General features: G+C 42.9%; 2 protein-coding genes across 3 annotated transcripts; one reads left to right on the top strand and one right to left on the bottom strand.

Annotated features, from left to right (window-relative positions):
• The first annotated feature begins 5,383 nt into the window (after nt 1-5,383).
• On the top strand, nt 5,384-13,886 carry LOC120688134 (E3 ubiquitin protein ligase RIN2-like). Of its 2 annotated transcripts, none has more exons than XM_039970317.1 (12): nt 5,384-5,897; nt 7,376-7,453; nt 8,400-8,486; nt 8,557-8,678; nt 9,176-9,272; nt 9,741-9,846; nt 10,401-10,558; nt 10,638-10,775; nt 10,853-10,920; nt 11,666-11,875; nt 13,136-13,499; nt 13,576-13,772. In XM_039970317.1, the coding sequence occupies exons 1-12, from the start codon at nt 5,685-5,687 to the stop codon at nt 13,633-13,635; spliced, it is 1,701 nt and encodes a 566-aa protein (XP_039826251.1). In that variant the 5' UTR covers nt 5,384-5,684; the 3' UTR covers nt 13,636-13,772. The 2 variants fall into 2 exon arrangements, with proteins under 2 accessions (XP_039826251.1, XP_039826245.1); XM_039970311.1 differs by having other exon boundaries at nt 5,416-5,897; nt 10,395-10,558; nt 13,576-13,886.
• An 866-nt stretch (nt 13,887-14,752) lies between these two features.
• On the bottom strand, nt 14,753-15,752 carry LOC120688150 (actin-depolymerizing factor 2). Its single transcript, XM_039970326.1, has 3 exons — nt 15,553-15,752; nt 15,148-15,413; nt 14,753-15,054 (listed from the first exon to the last, which is right to left on the bottom strand). Exons 1-3 carry the CDS (start codon nt 15,553-15,555, stop codon nt 14,904-14,906), a joined length of 420 nt encoding a protein of 139 aa, XP_039826260.1. The 5' UTR covers nt 15,556-15,752; the 3' UTR covers nt 14,753-14,903.
• Between the last annotated feature and the right edge of the window lie 3,051 nt (nt 15,753-18,803).

Raw genomic sequence — 18,803 nt, 5'->3', positions numbered from 1 at the left:
CTTACTCTATGTGGCAAAGGGATCAAGCAGACTCAATTTCCGCGAGAAACGGACGATTCTGAATTGAATTTCCAACCTTGCAAGGATAAACCTAACACACACACATGGAGCACCGACGAGTCACTCCTAAGCAACCGTTTGCTTCTCATTCCGGTTCATGGATCAGTGCCACTCTCCCCGACTGCAGCGAGCCCGACCCTCTCTGCAACCGTAGTGTGTTGTGCAACTTAATTTAATTTCCAACATAATTTAATTTATTATCTCTACGAGAGAGTGGGGGGTATGTCCACTTGCCGGGCCGAGGAGTTACTAGGCTTGCCGCGTACCATATTTACGACATGTGGCTAGTACTTTCAAACGCTTAACCACCGCTACCAAACACTGCGGCCTTATCAAGTTCATCAACACAGACGGATTTCAACATGATGCTCATAACCACATCCGTCCATGGTCCTTATAGTGATTACACGAAAGTAAACAATCAACTCCTATAAAGCTCGCGAGTGACAGGCAATCACTCGACTTTTACCGGACCTATTAGCATAGCATCTAATCGAACTCTGTTTTTTGTGTTCAATCAATAGGTACATAGAATTATGCATCTAAGGTTTTCATTCAACTCCAATAACTTAAATGCACAAATAAAGAGTAACAATATATTGCATAATTTAAAGTAATAGGATTATGCACCGGGGCTTGCCTTTAGTAGAGTTTATAAAGTCAGTAAGCGTTAGCTCTTCCGAATCGGAGTTCGGGACTTCAGTTAATTCGGCGATGTTGTTGGACTTCATGCAATTCACTTCTCGGACTTTAGGTTCACGTTCAGGTCTTCATTATCTTTCATAATGTTGACTTGGGCTTCAGAAATATCCCTTCTGGTTCCTAGATGAGCTCGTACGTTCCGTCTACTAGCGATATTATTTCTATATGCAATGCAGTACTCGAAATTAGTGAAGTGCTTAAGTATAGCTTTCCTTCACTAAAAAGTTGTTATCCAATAAAGTAGACATTTAAGACCAAGCTTAAAAGTGTTACTTTACTGGGCAATCGTTTATCGAGTAAAAGTAAACAGAAGGAATTTCATAAAATAACAAGACTAGCTACACTAAGTAGCATGGTTTGAAATCAAAAGAAAGGAAGGGTGATTTTATTCAAGAAATGGGGTGGGTTGAATTCAAATTTAGAATTTGAATTCAAAAGAAAATTCAAAAATTAAGATTCTAATTCAAACATAAACTCAGAATTCAAAAGAAAGAACATATATATGAATAAGAACTAGTATTTATAAATTAATCTTAGAACTCAAGAATAAATTAAAAATTCAAGCTAGGTAGAGCTATTATTATTGCCAAAATTACCAAAGCTTACACATGGCTAGTAGATGCTAGCATAAAAAAATTTCAGCTACAAAAACTAACAGGAACAAGTCTTACAAAATAAACATGAATCAAGCATCATATATCAAAATATTTAAGAACTCATGCTAGAGGCTAGTATTGGGTCTACAAAAATTACACAGTGCTACTCATAGCATGGACAACACATGGTTTAAAGATCACAAACAACATAATATTGGAACATGAGATATAAATAAAGCATGAATTTCCAAGCATTTAAAATAAAACACATGAAATAACAAGCAAAAATCAAGCATTGGGGCCAAAAATTTCACACAAGACTATACATGGTAAAAGGATACTAAGTTCCAAAAATCAAACATAACAAAGCTATGGTTAAAAAGATATAAATAAATTACTCATTTGCTAACAATTAAATTAGAGAACACAATATCAACTTTCATACAAACTTTAGTAGCCAAAGTTATAGAGGTAGTTAAGAGGAACACGACAAAATTTATTTGACATTTTTCTGATTTTTCTACCATTTTCTAAGATTTTTCAAAGTTCACAAAGTTTAAAAGAAAAAAGGGCTGACTATTTTGCAGAAAGGACCTTATGGAGATTTCAATTGAAGCAATCAGGTCCCTGGCCATGGTTGGCCGTGGGGAGCACTGCTCTGGCCGGATTCCGGCAAGGGACGGCCATGGGGGTGAGGGGAAAGATGGGGAAAAGTACGGGGAGGACCAACCGCACCTGTTGGTGTACTTGATTCACGGAAAGATTGTCCGAGGCGACGTGCCCACGACGAGCAGGGCCGGTGGCCAAAGGGAGCCAAGCTCCGGCGAGCTCGTCGGCGAGGAAGGGGGTTTGAGGGGGCTGGAAGGGTTCCAGGTGAGGTGATGAAGGGCGTGGAGTACTAAATTTGAGCAAGGCTGGGGTGGAGGGGCATGTTCCGCGATGAGCTCAGAGCTCGAGCGGCAATGGCGTGCGGCAGTGGAGGTCTTGGCAGGTTGGGTGAGCGTGGGGGGTTCTACCCCTTTTATAGGCAAGGAAGGAAGGGATGAGCACGAGAAAAGGGCTCCTGGAGGAGATAGGCTCGTCGAGGCAACTCCAGCGGCGAGCGGCAACTGTCCACGGGCGGCGCTGCAGGGGCATCTGGCAGCGCGGCATGGCGCGCGTGCGGACGGCCAGCAAGGGTGGCTTGGGTGGCGGCGGGAAGGGGCATTCGACGCATGGGGCTCCAAAGGCGGTGCGGGGCAGCCGGCGGCGGGTGAAACAACGGCGGCTGGGCAAAACCGGCGAGGGTGGCGGCACCCCTGTTTCTGCCAGCAGAGGGAGGAAGAAGATGTAGACAAGGGTGGTTTTGCAATTTTCCAAACTTCAAAGGGTAAAACTATAAAGTAAAAATTTCCCATTGATCTAGGGCTCAAATGAAAAAGTGCCCAACATGAAAGTTGTGTAACTTTTTAAGGTCTACAACTTTACTGTTGTGCAAATTTTCACTAAATCAAAGGATTTTGATAAATCCGTCAAATCTTTTAAAAATGCAAAAGAATACAACTTTAGTTTAAAATTGCAAGGATAGACTTAAGTATAAATACATCTTTTTATGAGGGTAAAAGTGGAAAATAAAATATGTATTTTAACCTCTCATAAATTTTGAAATTTTGCCTTTTGCAAAACTATTTTGTAAAAAGGACTTTGCATTTTTCCAAAATAACAAAAATACCCTTGCTCTGGAAATTATGGTTTAAATCAACACAAAAATTATATTTTTAACCCCTAAAACCTGGATTGTCACAACAAGAACCAAAAAACCTTGTGAGAGAAATATGTGGGCCTTATATTAATGATGAAAGACTAAATTATTATATTAATTGGCTGAGAGATGGATTATAAGAATTCTTACGGCCAACAGTTAATTGTATTATTAACTTGCTCAAGCATGATGTCAAAGTGCGATGGGGGTGTGGCCGTGACTCGTGAGATCTCGCGCTTACGAAATGTTGCTTTCAGCAGCAGTCGGTGCATGCCTAGATTCCGGCCTAGCTCTTGATTTGTGCTTTTATCTAAACCTGCTGACGATCATTTGCACTGGTTTAGGAGGAGTTAATGTATCCGTGCACCCACAGCAAGCACGATGTCAAAAGCGTGTCAGGGTAAGTACATACATGCACATCAAATGTTCCTTTCGGCGACCATTTGTTTTCTCAAATCAAACACGCACAAGCTTCGTCCATTCTTAGAAAAAGCTTTACCCAACAGCCAACAAACGAGGAGGGATCGGAACAAAAAAGTACCCCCACTGAGGCCTTGTTCGGCAGCTCTGGTTTCATTCCAGAGCAGGTTTGCATCCTGGCCAGGATTGAATGAAACCAGGCGTGTCACTGAAACCAGCTCTGGTTTGCATCCTGACCTGGTAAGCAATGATATCGCACGCTAAGCAATGATGAGAGGCTGCTGGTAAAATCTGAATAAAATACCACCAGAAATGAATATTCTAGTTACAAAGCAATATGCATTGCCAAAAAAGCAATTTCAAATTGAACTTCTAAAGACACAAAACCAGAGCAAAAACCTAAAGAACTCATTGGATCATGTATAACTTCTAAAGAACTCATTGGATCATGTATAACTTAGTTATATATTTATTTATATTTAACAAGCATAAACCTAAGCATAAACATAAATAAATCTATAATTAAGTTATACATGATCTAATGAGTATGAAATTTTTGCTACAGTTCAAGCATACAATAGTAAGCCCACCATAAAAATTTCACCTCAATTGAGCCATAGAAACTGCGGCTATGAATTATTCCATTTAATTACAGAAAAAATAGATCTAAATTTAAAGCAAAAAAATTGTACTAAATCATATCATATTATATGTTCACTGTGTAGATTTACTCATATGGAGTCCAACAAAATTGGATTTTTTATTTTTTGATTTTTCTGTGATTTACTATGATTTTTCAAAGATTCAACCGAAATAAATAAAAAAGAAAATAGCAGAACCGTGTTACTGTAGCACAACCACCGTTCAAAACAGCTCCAGGGGGTAATTTGACCGGTTTTGAAAAGTTCAGGGGATAGAATGTCCGGTTTCATAGTTGAGGGGGTTATGTAGTCCACTTCTCGTAGTTAGGGGGTGATCTAGACTTCCCAAATCGAGAAAATAGGGGAGGGATGAGGAGGGTGGCGCCGCCTTACCGGCGAGAAGGGGGAGAAGGTAGGGCAGGTGGTGGTGCCACGCCGTGACGCCGTCGCCTCCTGCGCCAGGACGCCGCCTCGCCTCCAGTGCCGCCAGGAGCCCCCCTCGAGTCGCGGTCACGGAGCCCTCGAGTCGCGCCGCCGCCTGGATCAATTCTTGGACCCTTGAGGTCTGGATCAATTCCGGGCCGAAAACAACGTGGGACGGCCTGGAATGGCCTGTTTTCATTCCGGATCAGGTCTAAACGAACATATTCCTGGTCCGACTTTACTTCGAACCAGCGCATGTTGTTCCAGGTGGAACGGCCCCGTTCCGGGCCATTCCAGGCCGAAACAACGAGGCCTGAGTCGGCGCGCGGCGGCCGGACCGGGTCCCGGCTCGCGACAGCGCCGCGGAACCCACCGCGCCACGGCCACGGGTCGCTGCGGCCTGCCGGCCTCACCCCCACGGGCTCACCAACCCAACCCGCCTTTCCGGTACCCGCTGACGCGCGGGGCCCGCCCGACGAGGCCCGCCACCGCGCGCGCCGTACCGGTAACGCCTTCCAGAAGCAGCGGATTTACGGAAACCACCTTTGCCTGCGCAGGTTTCGCGCCGTCCGCCCATACCCATACTTGGCTGCGCGGAAAGGCTGCGCGGAAGCACGAACGCAATTGCGCGTATCAGGAAGGATCGTTTCGCGAAATTTGTCCGGACTCAAACCCCGTCAAATAAATACTGCTAACCCTGGATTGGTCTATTCTAGCCTCTAGTACGTATCTCTATCCGCTAATTAATCTGATCCGGAGAAAAAAAAACCTAAAATAAAATAAAAATATCCCCCCTCGCTGCCGCAATAATTTTGTCCCCCTCCGCCTGCCCCGTCCTGCTCCGCCCCCCTCGCGTTCCGTCACGGCCTGCCCGCCTCCTCGCCCGCCATCGCTCCTCGCGGCATCGCCTCCTCCCCTCCCTTCCCCCTTTCCCCCCACGCGAATAAAGGCGCCGGAGGCAACGCGCGCACCAAGCAAAGTCTCCCCCGCGCGCGGGATCGGGAGGGAGGGCCCCCGGCGGAGAAGCTGCGCGCTAGGGCAGGTTAGGCCAGGGAGGTCCCGGCCGTCTCGCTCCCGCGGCGGGCGACCGATGCGCGGCGCATGGCGGCGGTGAACTGCCTCTACGTCGCGGCCGCCTCCACGGCGGCCAGCGCCGCCGCGCTGCAGTGGTGGGCGTCCTCGCTTCTCGACGGCGAGGCCGGGGCGGGCGAGGACGGGGACTGGCTCGGGGCCGTGCTGCGGTCGCGGGTCACCGTCGCGCTCCTCGCGAATCTGGCAGCGCACGTGTTCCTCGTCGCCATCCTCGCGCTCAAGGTGACCACCTTGGCTCCGTTGTTCTCCTCATTTGGGGTAGTTTCGTGGGGGCTGACCCGCGCACGATTGATGCCTTTCCGGGTTCGAACGAACGGAGATTGGATTGTTGTGGTGTACGCGGCTGATCGAGCTCATTGAGCTCCGTTACATATTCTGGGGCCTAACTGCGTTAGTTAGCTACGTGCTATTTAATACTGCTGTAGTGGCTCTTATTTTATCGTTTTAACGTGTCAAATTTGATTTGAAAGCCTCTGTTGGTTGTCTAGTGGTCATCATACGATTTGTTTAACTTGCCTAATGAGAGAGTTGGGAGTGGCCCGCTAAGTGAGGTGTTTTGAATGAACTTTGTGTTGGTTGAATTGTTGTACTCCTTCCTGTTTCAAGGCAATGTTTGAACAAGCTAAATGCATGTGCTATTGGGAGTTAAAGTTAAGTAGTCATAAAGGGGGAAGTTTCTAGAATGTAATTTTGATGGTTTAGTTGAATGACAGATGCTTGTCATTGTCATTTGATGCTTATCGTCCATTCTCTGGATGTGACTCCCTCTTGCAGTTGGATAGCTTCATGTTTTGTTTTTTATTGCTGGGGCGGTAGCCATACCATTATGGTAGTTGGGAGGGTGCTAGTTGTTAGTCATGTGGCAATACCATTAGTAAATTTATTGGGGCAATGGGAGCACTTCAGTATCCAAATTTTGACCATAGTGAGTGCAATGTCAGGAAGGATGGATAACATGAGCAAGAACTAAGTTATATTTTTTCATTGTGATCCGTGATCCGTCAAGATCAATTTGTGCCAGATATTTGAGTTTCATGTAAGAATTTCATGAATGATTCCTAAGCATAATCTTTGATAGATGACTGTTTAGAAGCAGAAACTTTTAGGGCTTATAATTCACGCATTGTAATCTCGATGGCTACCCTTTCAAACTCTGCGACTTGAGTACCGGCTGGGTCAATTTTTGTGATTTGCATTGTACAAGATAAAGGTGTCTCAAAAGGGACCATTATGAATCCTATTCTAGTTCAATTCAAGCATTTGCTATGTCCAGAAGCATTTCTGCTATCTATGCTGCATGGTGTACAGCAGAAGTAATTGTCTATTCTCATTTCGCAAAGGATGTTAAACTGCTGGCTCACCGTACTGGAGAACTGAGTTTAGAGTCTTATGTGAAGCATCAAAGTCAGTCACTGTTTCATGAAAGTGGTATTCAGTAGGGAGCTGACAACAAAAACTGGAGTATCAGTTATTGCATGCATCACAACAACCTTTAGATTTTTCATGATTTAAGTATATTCATACAAAGTGGACTTCAGCATGAGAGCTGAACATTTGAAATCTTCTTGTTATTTTGCTAGTGCACAAACCCCTATAGAGATTTTCTTTGTATACTGCACCTTAGCTATATGTCAAACATATTTCTACCTTTCATTATTTATGATGCAGCAGCGTTAATGTTGTTTCTTTTTTCCATGCAGACTTTATTTTTTGTTCAGCTAACTTCTTTAGAGACAAGAAAAGTATTGGAGCACATCATTAACTATGTAATTTACAAGGTACTTTCTCTCCTGTATTTTTTGTCTGCCCTTCTTCTGTGTGTCGTAAGAGAACTCTTGCACTGGACTAGTTGAATGATTTTTGTTGCTTCCAACAATCAGCCCACTAGTAAAAATTTTTAGCCTTGTATTCTTTTATTTGTGTAGAGGTACAACATTGCTTCATAATTTATATACTAATATGTAGTCACTTTCTTCAACCATGTATGTTTGATAAGATGGCACTTCCATCTAATACCCTAGTGAGTATGAGACTCAAACAGCATGATAGTGCACTACTAATAAAATGTAACATTACTTTCGTTTATCACTTTCAACCAAAATAAAATGTGGCTGTACATTTGTACTTATCTGTATATCTGTAGTTAACCGTAACTTTTCTAATTTACAGTTCACTGAAATATTATTTGCCTAATCGGCCAGTCACCATTGTGCATGTTTTAAGTATTTGTTTATATCGAAGTGCCTTTGGAAGTACCAGTTACAACTTAACTATAATTTTGCACTTTTCACGCTGCAAAGGTTATTTATATAATCATGTCAGCGTACACTGCATTAGTACTGCTGTTCATAGTTCATGTTGTCAACCAATGAGTTTCAACAAAAGAACAGACAAACGAGTTTCTATGACAATTAAAAGGGTTGCTGATTAACCAAAGCAATTGTTTGTTCATGACTGCTAAATGCACTCCTAAGTCTTAACAGTAAATGAGGTCTGTAACCAACCCTAAGTCTTAGCTGTTCTTGACATGCTTCACCAAATATTTTATACTCTGCAATTCCTAACATTAAGCTGCAGTGGGTGCTCCTTTGGATATTTTTTGTTAGCTTTGCTTTCAACCTCTTTCTTTAATGTGTAAATTATTATTTATTTATGTTCTTGTCCGTAATTTGGCTAAATGCCAGGATGCCTTCTGTGGCACAATTAATTGATGTCCTGTTACAGGGTACTTTTCTCCCACTGGTTGTGCCTCCTAGCTCTCAACAAATTATCCTTTGGTCAACTTGGTTGATCATTCTTTGTTCACTGAAGGTACAGGTTGCAACTTGTGCTTGCTGATGTTCTACCAATCACATTTAACTGAAATGCATGTCACATCCAGATGTTTCAATCATTGGCCAGAGAACGTCTTGAACAGCTCAATGCGTCTCCCTCAGCGACTCCATCAAAATATTTTCGTGTGTACTCTGCGTTGCTTTTGGTTTTATCAGCTGATCTGCTATGGTAATATGCCCTGGTTATTTTGTATTCTTCCATTTATTTATAACCTGCCTATAGTATGGTGGGTACTTTAAGATATGCACAAGGTAATCCTTGAATATTGGATTTCATCAAGCATACAAGATCATTCACAATTTAGATTCTCATGACATTTTATCTATCTGCACACCCTTTCATATTTCGTAGCCAGCAATATCATGTATTAATGGAGAGCTCTAGGGACCTTGTTTTGTAACACTCTTTTTCTTCTTAATGCAATGACACAGTTTTCCTGCATGTTTGATAAAAAATGTATTAGTGAAGAGTCCTTTTACTGCCTATGCTTTGTTGTTTTATTTCTTGTATAACGTAGCTATCCACTGAACAATTTACCATGTCAAACTGTTGATGCTGTCTCTAATACATTTAATATTTAGTATTTTTACAAGCTCTAGGCGTGTTTGTTTGACTAAATTCTTTCTGTTCAATGGACTGATCCATGCTTTATTTATCTTATCCAGGATGAAATTTTGTGTTGGGTTCTGCAGCTCTTGTAATTCCAAGTTATTTTGGCTCTTGTTCTTTGAGCCACTTAGTATTGCCTTTGATACACTGCAGGTAATTCAATCAGGGTTGTTGGAAAACTCACTCTTGAGTCTCATTTTCTGTGACCATTTAGCCTTAAAGCTTGATTTTGATTAATACTAGCTAGGTACCCATCTGTAACATGGTACAGACCTCAAATAAACAATTATTAGTTCATTACTATCTAAATTCTAAAATATCTCTGCACCTTTTTATCATCTGTAATTATTATCTTTAGATAAAGAAACATATAAAACATGTCAGCAGATATCCAAGCCACAGAGATTCATATCATCAGCCCACTGCCCACATGGAGCACATAGAGACATGCATACCGCAAATAACGCATATAAAATCCCTGAAGATGGATCTGGGCAAACCTACCATGACCTACTCAATTTTTTAAGCAGTAAAGATAAACTATGAATTTCAAAATGCATAGTGCATACAGTTTAGTACTTAATCTCTTCATGCCTTATCTCATGCAATTTTTGTTGGCAGTCTATCATGGTGCATGGGTTCCAGTTATTCGACATCTGGCAACGGCATCTAATGGAAAGTGGCGCTGACTTTCTTGATTTCCAAAAATCTTATAAGCATGCAGCAGGTGATAAGCTGCTATATCCTCTTCCATGATTAGCTAATGATTAAATTACTAGAATTGGTTAACAAATGCAGTGCACAGATTATTTGATGTGCAAATCTTGTAGTTAATTGCTTCTTAACTGTAGTAGAGGAATATTGGTACGACCACTAAATGAAGGTCACACCCTAGAATGCATGCAGGTGTTAAACTTTAACTTGCAATATCTTTCTGAAGTATAGGTTGGCTTTGAAAATATGGGTGCATATATCTGAAAGATAATCTCATATTACTATATTGTTTTACTTGATAGTACATACAAATGCAATACAGATTGTTGCTTGAAGTTGCTTTCTGGAGGCTGTTTCAGTAGCCAACATGGCACCTTCATGATTGGATGAAGTTAAAATAAAACAGTTGTTTACTGGTTTGTTGGTTTGATCTATCTGTAAACTGTGCTTCATTATCTTTTGGAAGATGTCAGCTCAAGTTGAGTATGACTAGAGTTCGATCGCTGTGCATCCACTTGTTGATTTCTTACTGCTTCACCAGAACCTGATCATTCTTCATAGCTGCAGGATCTTTTTCTGAATGGAGGGGCAAGCTTACCAGGAATTTTGGTTTTGCAATTGACTTGATAAGTTTGTTGATGTCACTTGGTCATTACTCGATGATCTTTTGGCTACGTGGTATGGCATTTCATCTGGTTGATGTAGTTCTCTTATTGAACTTGCGTGTAAGTGACACTACCCTTGTCAACAAATAGCATAATGTTATGTATGATGTGCTGATATCATTCATTTAAAACTTTCCAGGCTCTTATTGTTTCATTTTTGAAGAGGATTAAGACTTATATCAAGTTACGGAAGGCTCTTAGTTCACTCGATGGAGCACTTCCAGATGCTACATATGATGAAATTTGCGCATATGATGATGAGTGTGCCATCTGCAGGGTAATTGCCGAGATCTATAGAATCACATGGGGCTTCGTTGTCTGTGTGTCTGAACTTTTTTCTTGTTCCTGCAATAGGGACCAATGGCTCGAGCTAAAAAATTGTCCTGCAACCATCTGTTTCATCTAGCTTGTTTGCGATCATGGTATGCCCTTATTGACCTTTTGATATAGTGCAATTGCCACTTTATAGTTTGCAGCGAAATCATAGGTTGTATTCTTTTAAGGGAAACTTTCCGACTCATTATTCTTCATGCTCATGATGCTCCTGTTTACATGAGGAGGTGCCACTTATATTATACTGTAACTGGTTACCTGGTGTTATGGTTAAAATTGGCTTGCAAGACCGTGCTCCTGATTTGCCTATGAGTTTACATGCTGTAATGAGATCTGTCAAGAAAGAAAAAACTTCTATGTTTGGGTGGCGACTTAATATTCAAAATTGGCCATTTCTGCCGTCCATGGGGTGTAGCTTAGTTTGGTACCAAAATTTTGGGCCTAATGCTTACCTATGATTTTTTGTCACCCCACTTACAATTCTTTCCTATTTAATGAGTAAACTAGAGGTGTTAATTAAATTTTATTGCCAAAACATTGGTGGGTCGATCTGACCATCCTTTGACAAGGGTGGTTGAAGCATAATGCATATGAGTCCTTATATTTCTGAGCAGGGAATACTTCATCAAAGTAAATTTGGACTTTACATGTATATGAGCAAGGGGGAAAATGAATTAGTAGATCGAGGTTAGAAAGGTGTAGCTTTGGAAAATTTTCGCTCTAAGAAAGGGACATTGGCTGAAGAATTCTATGTCATAGCATCAAATATATGTAATATCTATATGTAAAGAATCCTGCTTTTAATTTTTTCCTGAGATCACATGTTATGCGTAGGTTGGATCAAGGACTAATGGAAGGTTACTCCTGTCCAACTTGTCGGAGACCCCTCTCTCTGTCGTCTGAAGGGCATACTAGGCCTACAACCGCTGAGGTAGCGAATGTTCAGCGAATTGCGGAACAGCTTACAATGGGTTTGAATCAGCATAGAGTTCCTGGTAATGAACATCCTGTTGAACAGCAGAACCCTTCAGATGCTGTCTGGAGGTAGGTATCACTACTTGGATTGTTCAGTTGTTTTATGTTATGTGTTCACTTTATTCACCATAATATATTAAAGGTGTGAATGGCACTAGCTACCTTAGCCATTAGCAGCTAGTTCATCAGAGCAAATGGAATATGCAATTTACTACACTTGAGAAATGTATTAAAAAGATTTGAACATATGTGTGATGTGATCTTTTTCCCCCCAAGCAACATCAATTCTAGAGAGATTGCCTTGGTAGATACTTAGCTGCATGAGCATTTGGGTCCATGCTAGTTGATGGATTTTGTAATTTCCTGCATCTATTTGGGTCTGATGGCTTAGTGTCTTAATGCTAAGTGTTTAGAGAAGAATTCCTCACTTGTATAATTGTACATTTGATGGCCTTAGTGCAGGATGGTATATACCATGGGCAATGGGATGGAGGACCACATCATTGTACTTGAGGGAGACCCTAATACATTGGAACTTTGTGATAAAATTATAATGTGTCGAAATGAATAGAAGGGAAACATAATGTATGGCAGTGTGCTGGTTCTATGCAGTTACCATGCTACTTAAAATACCCCACAGTAAATGTCTTTAGGTACAGGCCATAATAGAGTGCTTTTCTTCTTAATATATTGATGCGCAGCTCTCCTGCGCGTCCTAGAAAAAAAACAGGCCATAAATTATAGAGTGGTTTCTGCATGAATAGGTTATGCAACCAAGAAGTATCAGTTTATCACCCTAAAGCATGCTTTATGTTTCCATTTGCTCACCAACTTTTTACAACCATTTCCTGCAAGTTGTGAATTTCAAAATTTTAATTAAAAATGTAACTGGATGGCTTATTTCCAATTATTAGCAGAAAATGGTTGGGAATTCGAACCAGGCTGGTAACGGTCTTTTGCAGCAAAGCGTGTATACCCTAGCTGAAATAACATTATTTTCTTTCAGTTCAGTGTCAATATAAGATTATGAGGAAATCACATGATTTGATCAACCTGCAGCTGATCTTGATATTTGTCTTTTGCTTGCTTTCACTGCATCTTTGACCAAACAACATGAAGCAAGGATCCAAGGGCCAGGATTAGGCGTATCATGTTATGTTTTTGGATTAGAATGTTGCTGATGTAGTTAACGAACTTGAGCAACATGCGGACATGCCAAACAACAATTGATCAAATCCCTAGTTAGCATGCTTACTAAAAGGTTATGGTTGGTTTGTGTCTGTATTGTTAATCTTTGGTTCCTTGGGTGTTCCTTTCTTGGTGATGCAGAGGTGCAGGTCTTGATGCTAGCTGGGTTCCACCATGGTCGAGCCCTGTGATGGACAATCCCAGCTCCTCTAGTGCAGTGAGGCCGGTAGGTCTAACCGGAGTTCAGATGATGATGAGGCAGTTGGCTTCTGTGACCGACAATTATGGTCATGCTGATGGCACCTGGAACCTATGGCCTGAGACAATGGCAGGGTCCTCTCTTGTTCCATCCACTTCCTCGGTTCCTGATAATGCAGCTGCCGCTGGATTGCGGCTCCGAGGCACTGTAGGTACTACTCGCAATGGAAGTCTTTCTGAGGTACTCACCATGGTAGATAGAGTACGGGAAGTTTTACCTCATATCCCTGATGAGTTAATTATAGAGGTACCTGTCTTATCTTCCTCACTTCTAATCGCTGTTATTCTTGTGAATTCGCATGCACTGATACTTCTCTCTGTAGGATTTGATGAGGACAAATAACATAAATGCTACTGTGAATAATCTGCTGCTGATGCAATAGTAGAGATGTCGACAATACTACATATAAGTATGATGTTTACTGGCTATAAAAGCTTACAAGAAAAGACTGTATAGTTAAAGGCGAGCATGGGTGTACTCTTTGGTTCTGTAATAAAGGCCCTTTTTCCCCGTTGCTTTTGTTACCAGTGGTTTGTATAGCAACCATAGTTGTATAATATCATGCTCGATATGCTGTAGGTTAGTGTATGTAGAAGGATGTTACCATCGTAATAAAATTTGTTTTGGGGTATACATCATGTGTTCCAAAATCAGTGGTAAATGGTCACGTTCGGCCATGCCCTGTTTCTTCCAGCATTTTGTTTAGGCATGCAGAGCTTAACATGCAGGCTGCAGCTACATGACGAGCCTCTTTGCAGAAGGGAAACTAATGGATTCGTTAATGCAAAGTTGGCAGTTCTGCAGAGCTGTGCTGCTGGTACTTAATGCCTGCATTGAGCAAAATTGACATTGCTGTATGAAAATTGAAGAGGCATGGTCGGCATACTGTCTATTGCTATTTGGATGCATGTTTCATGTTTGTTTCCTGTTGATCACGCATCTCTCAGATTGAAACAGGACATCATACATTTCAGCTCAAACATTTTCCAAGTGCAAGGTGATGTTCATGTTGTCGCAGCATCAAAGATCATATCCTTTATGCATCAAAACCGCTTACACTAAAATGTGCAGCAGTTTCTTTTTCTGTGTTAGGCGTAGATTTGGCATCCGCTCAGATTGTGCGCCATATACATTCGTCTCGTAGTCGTAGGTGGTGGTGTGTTCTCTTATTGTCACTGTTTATGAGGTATACATCCCCCAATTTTGGTTTTCGGTGCTCATATCCTCTTGTTAGTACCAATACCAAGAAAATGTGGCAAAGGTTTAAAAGGCAAATTGATATGCGGTACAAAATTGTTCACAAGCGAAGTAGCTCGACAGTAACCATTGCTTTAAAATGCTCTTTTTTTTCTATATATATTACAGGAACAGAATGTATTCTTATGCCCAACGAATGGCATGAGCATATATTTATATATGCTCCTTACAAGAAGAGAATTGAACGATTACAAGAAGTGAACATGGAATAATCAGGATGAACAACATGAAAACGTTTGAAATGAATGGTACCGGTAGGAAAAAAAGGTATATAATCCAGATCAATCCCTCATCATGGACGATAATTAGTAGCGGGTGGGTCTGAAATAGCGAAATAATAGGGCAAATGTGAAGCATTGTTTGTTCGTCTTGTTGCTTGGTGATGGGCGGCGATCAGTTGGTTCGGCTCCTGACGATGTCGAGGCTCATCTCGCTGGGGTCGGTGGCCTGGATCTCGCACTGGATGCCGTCCAGCTCCCTCCTGAACCTGTCCTTGGAGCTGGCGTACAGCATCTTGCTGCGGGTCCGTGCAGTGTCAGGAGACCTGCATGGAGATGATGAGTAACATATAATTTGTGATTAGTTGATCTATTAAGGAACTAGGGCAGCAGCTGAGCATCATATATCAATTAGTTACCACGAGAAGAAGAAGATCTTGCTCTTCTGGCAGTTCTCGACGGTGGTGAAGTCGAGGTCGTAGATGGCGTAGCGGCACTCGTCGGCGGGGAGGCTGTCGGTGAAGTCGCCGTAGCCCTGGGTGGGGTCGCCGAGGCGCTCCACCTTGATCTCCATGTCCTTGTCGTCGATCTTGAACACGATGAACCTGAAGCTCCGCCGCGCCTTCAGCTCCTGGAACTTCACCTTGCACTCGTCGCTCACCGCCAGCCCGGATGCCGAGTTCGCCTGCACACACGCCCACACCACACATTTGATCGAGGAGCCATCGTTCACGATCCACGACGCGGAACGCGCATGAGCGAGGTGAGGAACAATTATATTAACGATGGAGGGGGGAGATCGAGGGAGGGCATCGATCGGTCACCATGGCTGCTGCGTGCTTGCTTCCGATCGAGCTCTCTTCCTCCCGGCCCTGCGAAAGGAGACACGAACAGAGAGAGAGAGAGAGAGATGGCGGAGGAGGAGGGATCGGAGATCGAGAAGAGAGCAGGGTGTTTGTTGCGGGGGAGGAGAGGACGGGAGGGAAGCGCGGGAAAGAGAAGGAACGGCAAGAGGAAGCACTTTCTTGGCGCCACGTCTTGCGGGGCCGGCAATCCCTCCTTGTCTGAGCTTTATCTATGTTTAGGCTGCTTGCAATACGCATGCTTGCTGGCAAACACAGGTCACGCAGCACCATGATATGCGGCTGTCGAAAAATGATAATAGTGCCCCTTTCTAATGCATGTGTACATCCTGGTGTGCTAGAACAGGTGAGAACGGCTGTTATTTTTTTTAAAAAAAAGTTTCAGAGTCCAAAAGGATTGCTTACTGTTTCTAGAATTGCATGACTTGTTACATCCAATCCTCTATCTTCTATTATTCTAAACTCGTACTCCCTCCATTCCAAATTACAGGTCGTTTGATTTTTTTATCACTCGTCTTATTCAAAAATTTATATAAAATTTCACTTCTTTTGTTATAGTTTACTTTATCAATACAAGTTTTTTAAGAATGACTTAAATTTGACTATATTTGCACAATTTTTTTTAATAAAACGAGTGGTCAAATTTAATATCAAAAAAATCAAATGATTTATAATTTGAAACAGAGGAAGTACGTACTTGGTAACACTTTGTAAAACAATATTTTCTTAGTTTTATAACAAAGGCTTGGTATGCCAACAGAGCCAAGACCACAGGCGGCTAGCTTTTTTTTTTTTTTGAGAAACCAGGGATATTTCATTCATAATTTTTGGCGGTTACATCCCAACACTTACAAAGACATTCTAAAACTAAAAGGAAAAGACAATCCAGTCCTTGTAAGCTCCTGGTCGTTCCCGTCATCGGCAGTCGGAGCAGCCACCTGCTTGAAGCCGACCTCCATCCCGACGAAGAAACTTCAGAGTTTTTGAATGCCTCCATGAGTAGCACCCTGAACACATCGACGTGTACTAAAGACGCTGAACGCCCTGGCTGAAGATGGCCACCGGCCATCACATCGCTGGGAGACAAGGGATCTGGCGCCTCGAGGACCAGCAGCCACCCTGACTCACCAGACGACGACACAACCCGAAGGGAAAGAAAACCACCAAAATAGGTGGGAACCAAAGACCAACTCGGTTCCTGACCAAGCTGGTACACACACCCGGCACCGAGGATGCCGTTTATTTCCCCCTCCACATATACTAGAAGGTAGAGGTAGGGATCCCTCACTCTTCCACCATCGAAGCAACAAAGGAGGCCAGCGACGGAGCCACAACCGCAAGGTCGAGCACGGGGAGCCCCAACCACAGCCACACCAGGCCGGGACACCCACGGCCGACGCCGCGCCGCGCCATGCTGCGCCCCCGTCATCAACTCCGGCGAGGAAGAGGAGGTACGAGACCTATACTAGCTATAGAAGATAAAAAGAAATGCTATACACGTACCTGACGACGAATCCAACAAACGCTCCCCCACCCTCCACCGGCGCAGAGGCCGACAAAGGCGAGGAAGAACGCCGGACTCGCCGCCGGGCGCCGGTCCGCCTGCTTTTCGCCTCTGGAGAACTGTAGTGAGGAGAAAGCTGGGGAAGAGACCGGAAACTCCACAGGCGGCTAGCTAATGTGAGGAATTGATTAATAAATTTTTTTAATCCAGCTGGGCCGGCTCACCGCCACTTAGTTGGACTGAGAGAGGAGGAGATGGTGATCTTGGTCGAGATGGGCTAGGCCCACTTGCTCTAACCTGTGCAATACTCTTCTTGTCCATACTCCATGGTGTAAGACGTATTTTGTATAAAAAACTTTTTCCAAAACATTTTATGATCATTAATTTCTCTAAAAAAATATTATCATAAGGCTTTACGTTTACACCTTGTTTAGTCGAGTCAATACAGGCAGTCCAAAGTTAATCACTGGCACGCCCCACCCAGAGCAGCAAGCAGCGACTCAGGGACTCGGGGGTCGTCGGCTCGGGTTGAGCGAGTCCGAGTCCGCGGGGCAGTCGCTGTCGCGCTGGCGTGGCCGGGTGCATGCGTGATGTGAGAACCACTCAATTTAATATTATTTTAAACAAATCACTAGTTATTATTTTTCATATGAGAGTTAACACGTGACTGTCAGAGAGTGTGCCACATATTACCTCACATCTAGAGACACGAATAACCGACACGTCATTCGCCTAAAATAATATTAAATCCGGTAGTCCCGGTATGTGCTCCAACATACGCCCAGAATCAGCATATACACATATCGTTTACAATCGAATACATCGCCAATGAACCACAAAGAGCAGTTTTACATTACCTGAGTTCAAAACTTAATATTTGTTGTCGGTCGAAACCCATCGGCGAGTAGCGACAGGCAACACGAAGAGCCGGGAGGTCGCCGGGGCGCTGGCATGCACTGCTCCCTCGTCAACGGCCCGCAATTCCAGCACACGCCGCGGCTTCCGAAGACGCAGGGCGTGCCACCTGACCTATACCCGATCAGGAAGGTGCGAACGTGCTTGCAACGATTTGCCTGCATACACAAACACGTGGAAACATAAGTTCGAGCCGTGGTCGGCTCCCCGGGACGACTCTTGCATCGGCTTTAAAGAGCCGATCGAGTCCCGGTGTCAGATTGGATCTGTTTGCATCCGGATTTTGGTAAATAAAGCAAAAAACTGTAAAGCTGCTTCAATTAAATCTAACTAATCTAATCCACGACGGTAAAAACTTCACTGTTAGATCGGAACATCCTACACGTGATTGGGCCTATGAACGTAACAGATAACTAAACCATAACAAAAAACAGAGGCCTAAGAACTAGCAAGAGCTGATTCCCAGAACAATCACTATCAAGGCTAAAATAAAGCATCTACTACATCACCAGATCATCCAACCCATTTGCAAGGCCTAATCTAACAGATATTACGCCAATTCTCAAATATAAGAACAAACCGTAACAGATTAGATCTACTAGATGGAAAAGAAGCAGGGTGTTGTTTCCATGCAACTAACTCTATGCAACAAGAATTAGCGTTAGATTGAAACGTGATTGCACAGAAACAACATGATATTCGTAGATGATAAGCAATAAAAGCACGACGAATCTACTAGAAGCCATGCTACGAACATCAGGATAACTAGCATTACTCGCCATCAAAAACGCTT

Source organism: Panicum virgatum, chromosome 2K (genome assembly GCF_016808335.1).
Source record: "Panicum virgatum strain AP13 chromosome 2K, P.virgatum_v5, whole genome shotgun sequence".
Taxonomy (NCBI): domain Eukaryota; kingdom Viridiplantae; phylum Streptophyta; class Magnoliopsida; order Poales; family Poaceae; genus Panicum; species Panicum virgatum.
This window is presented reverse-complemented; position numbering and strand designations above follow the sequence as displayed.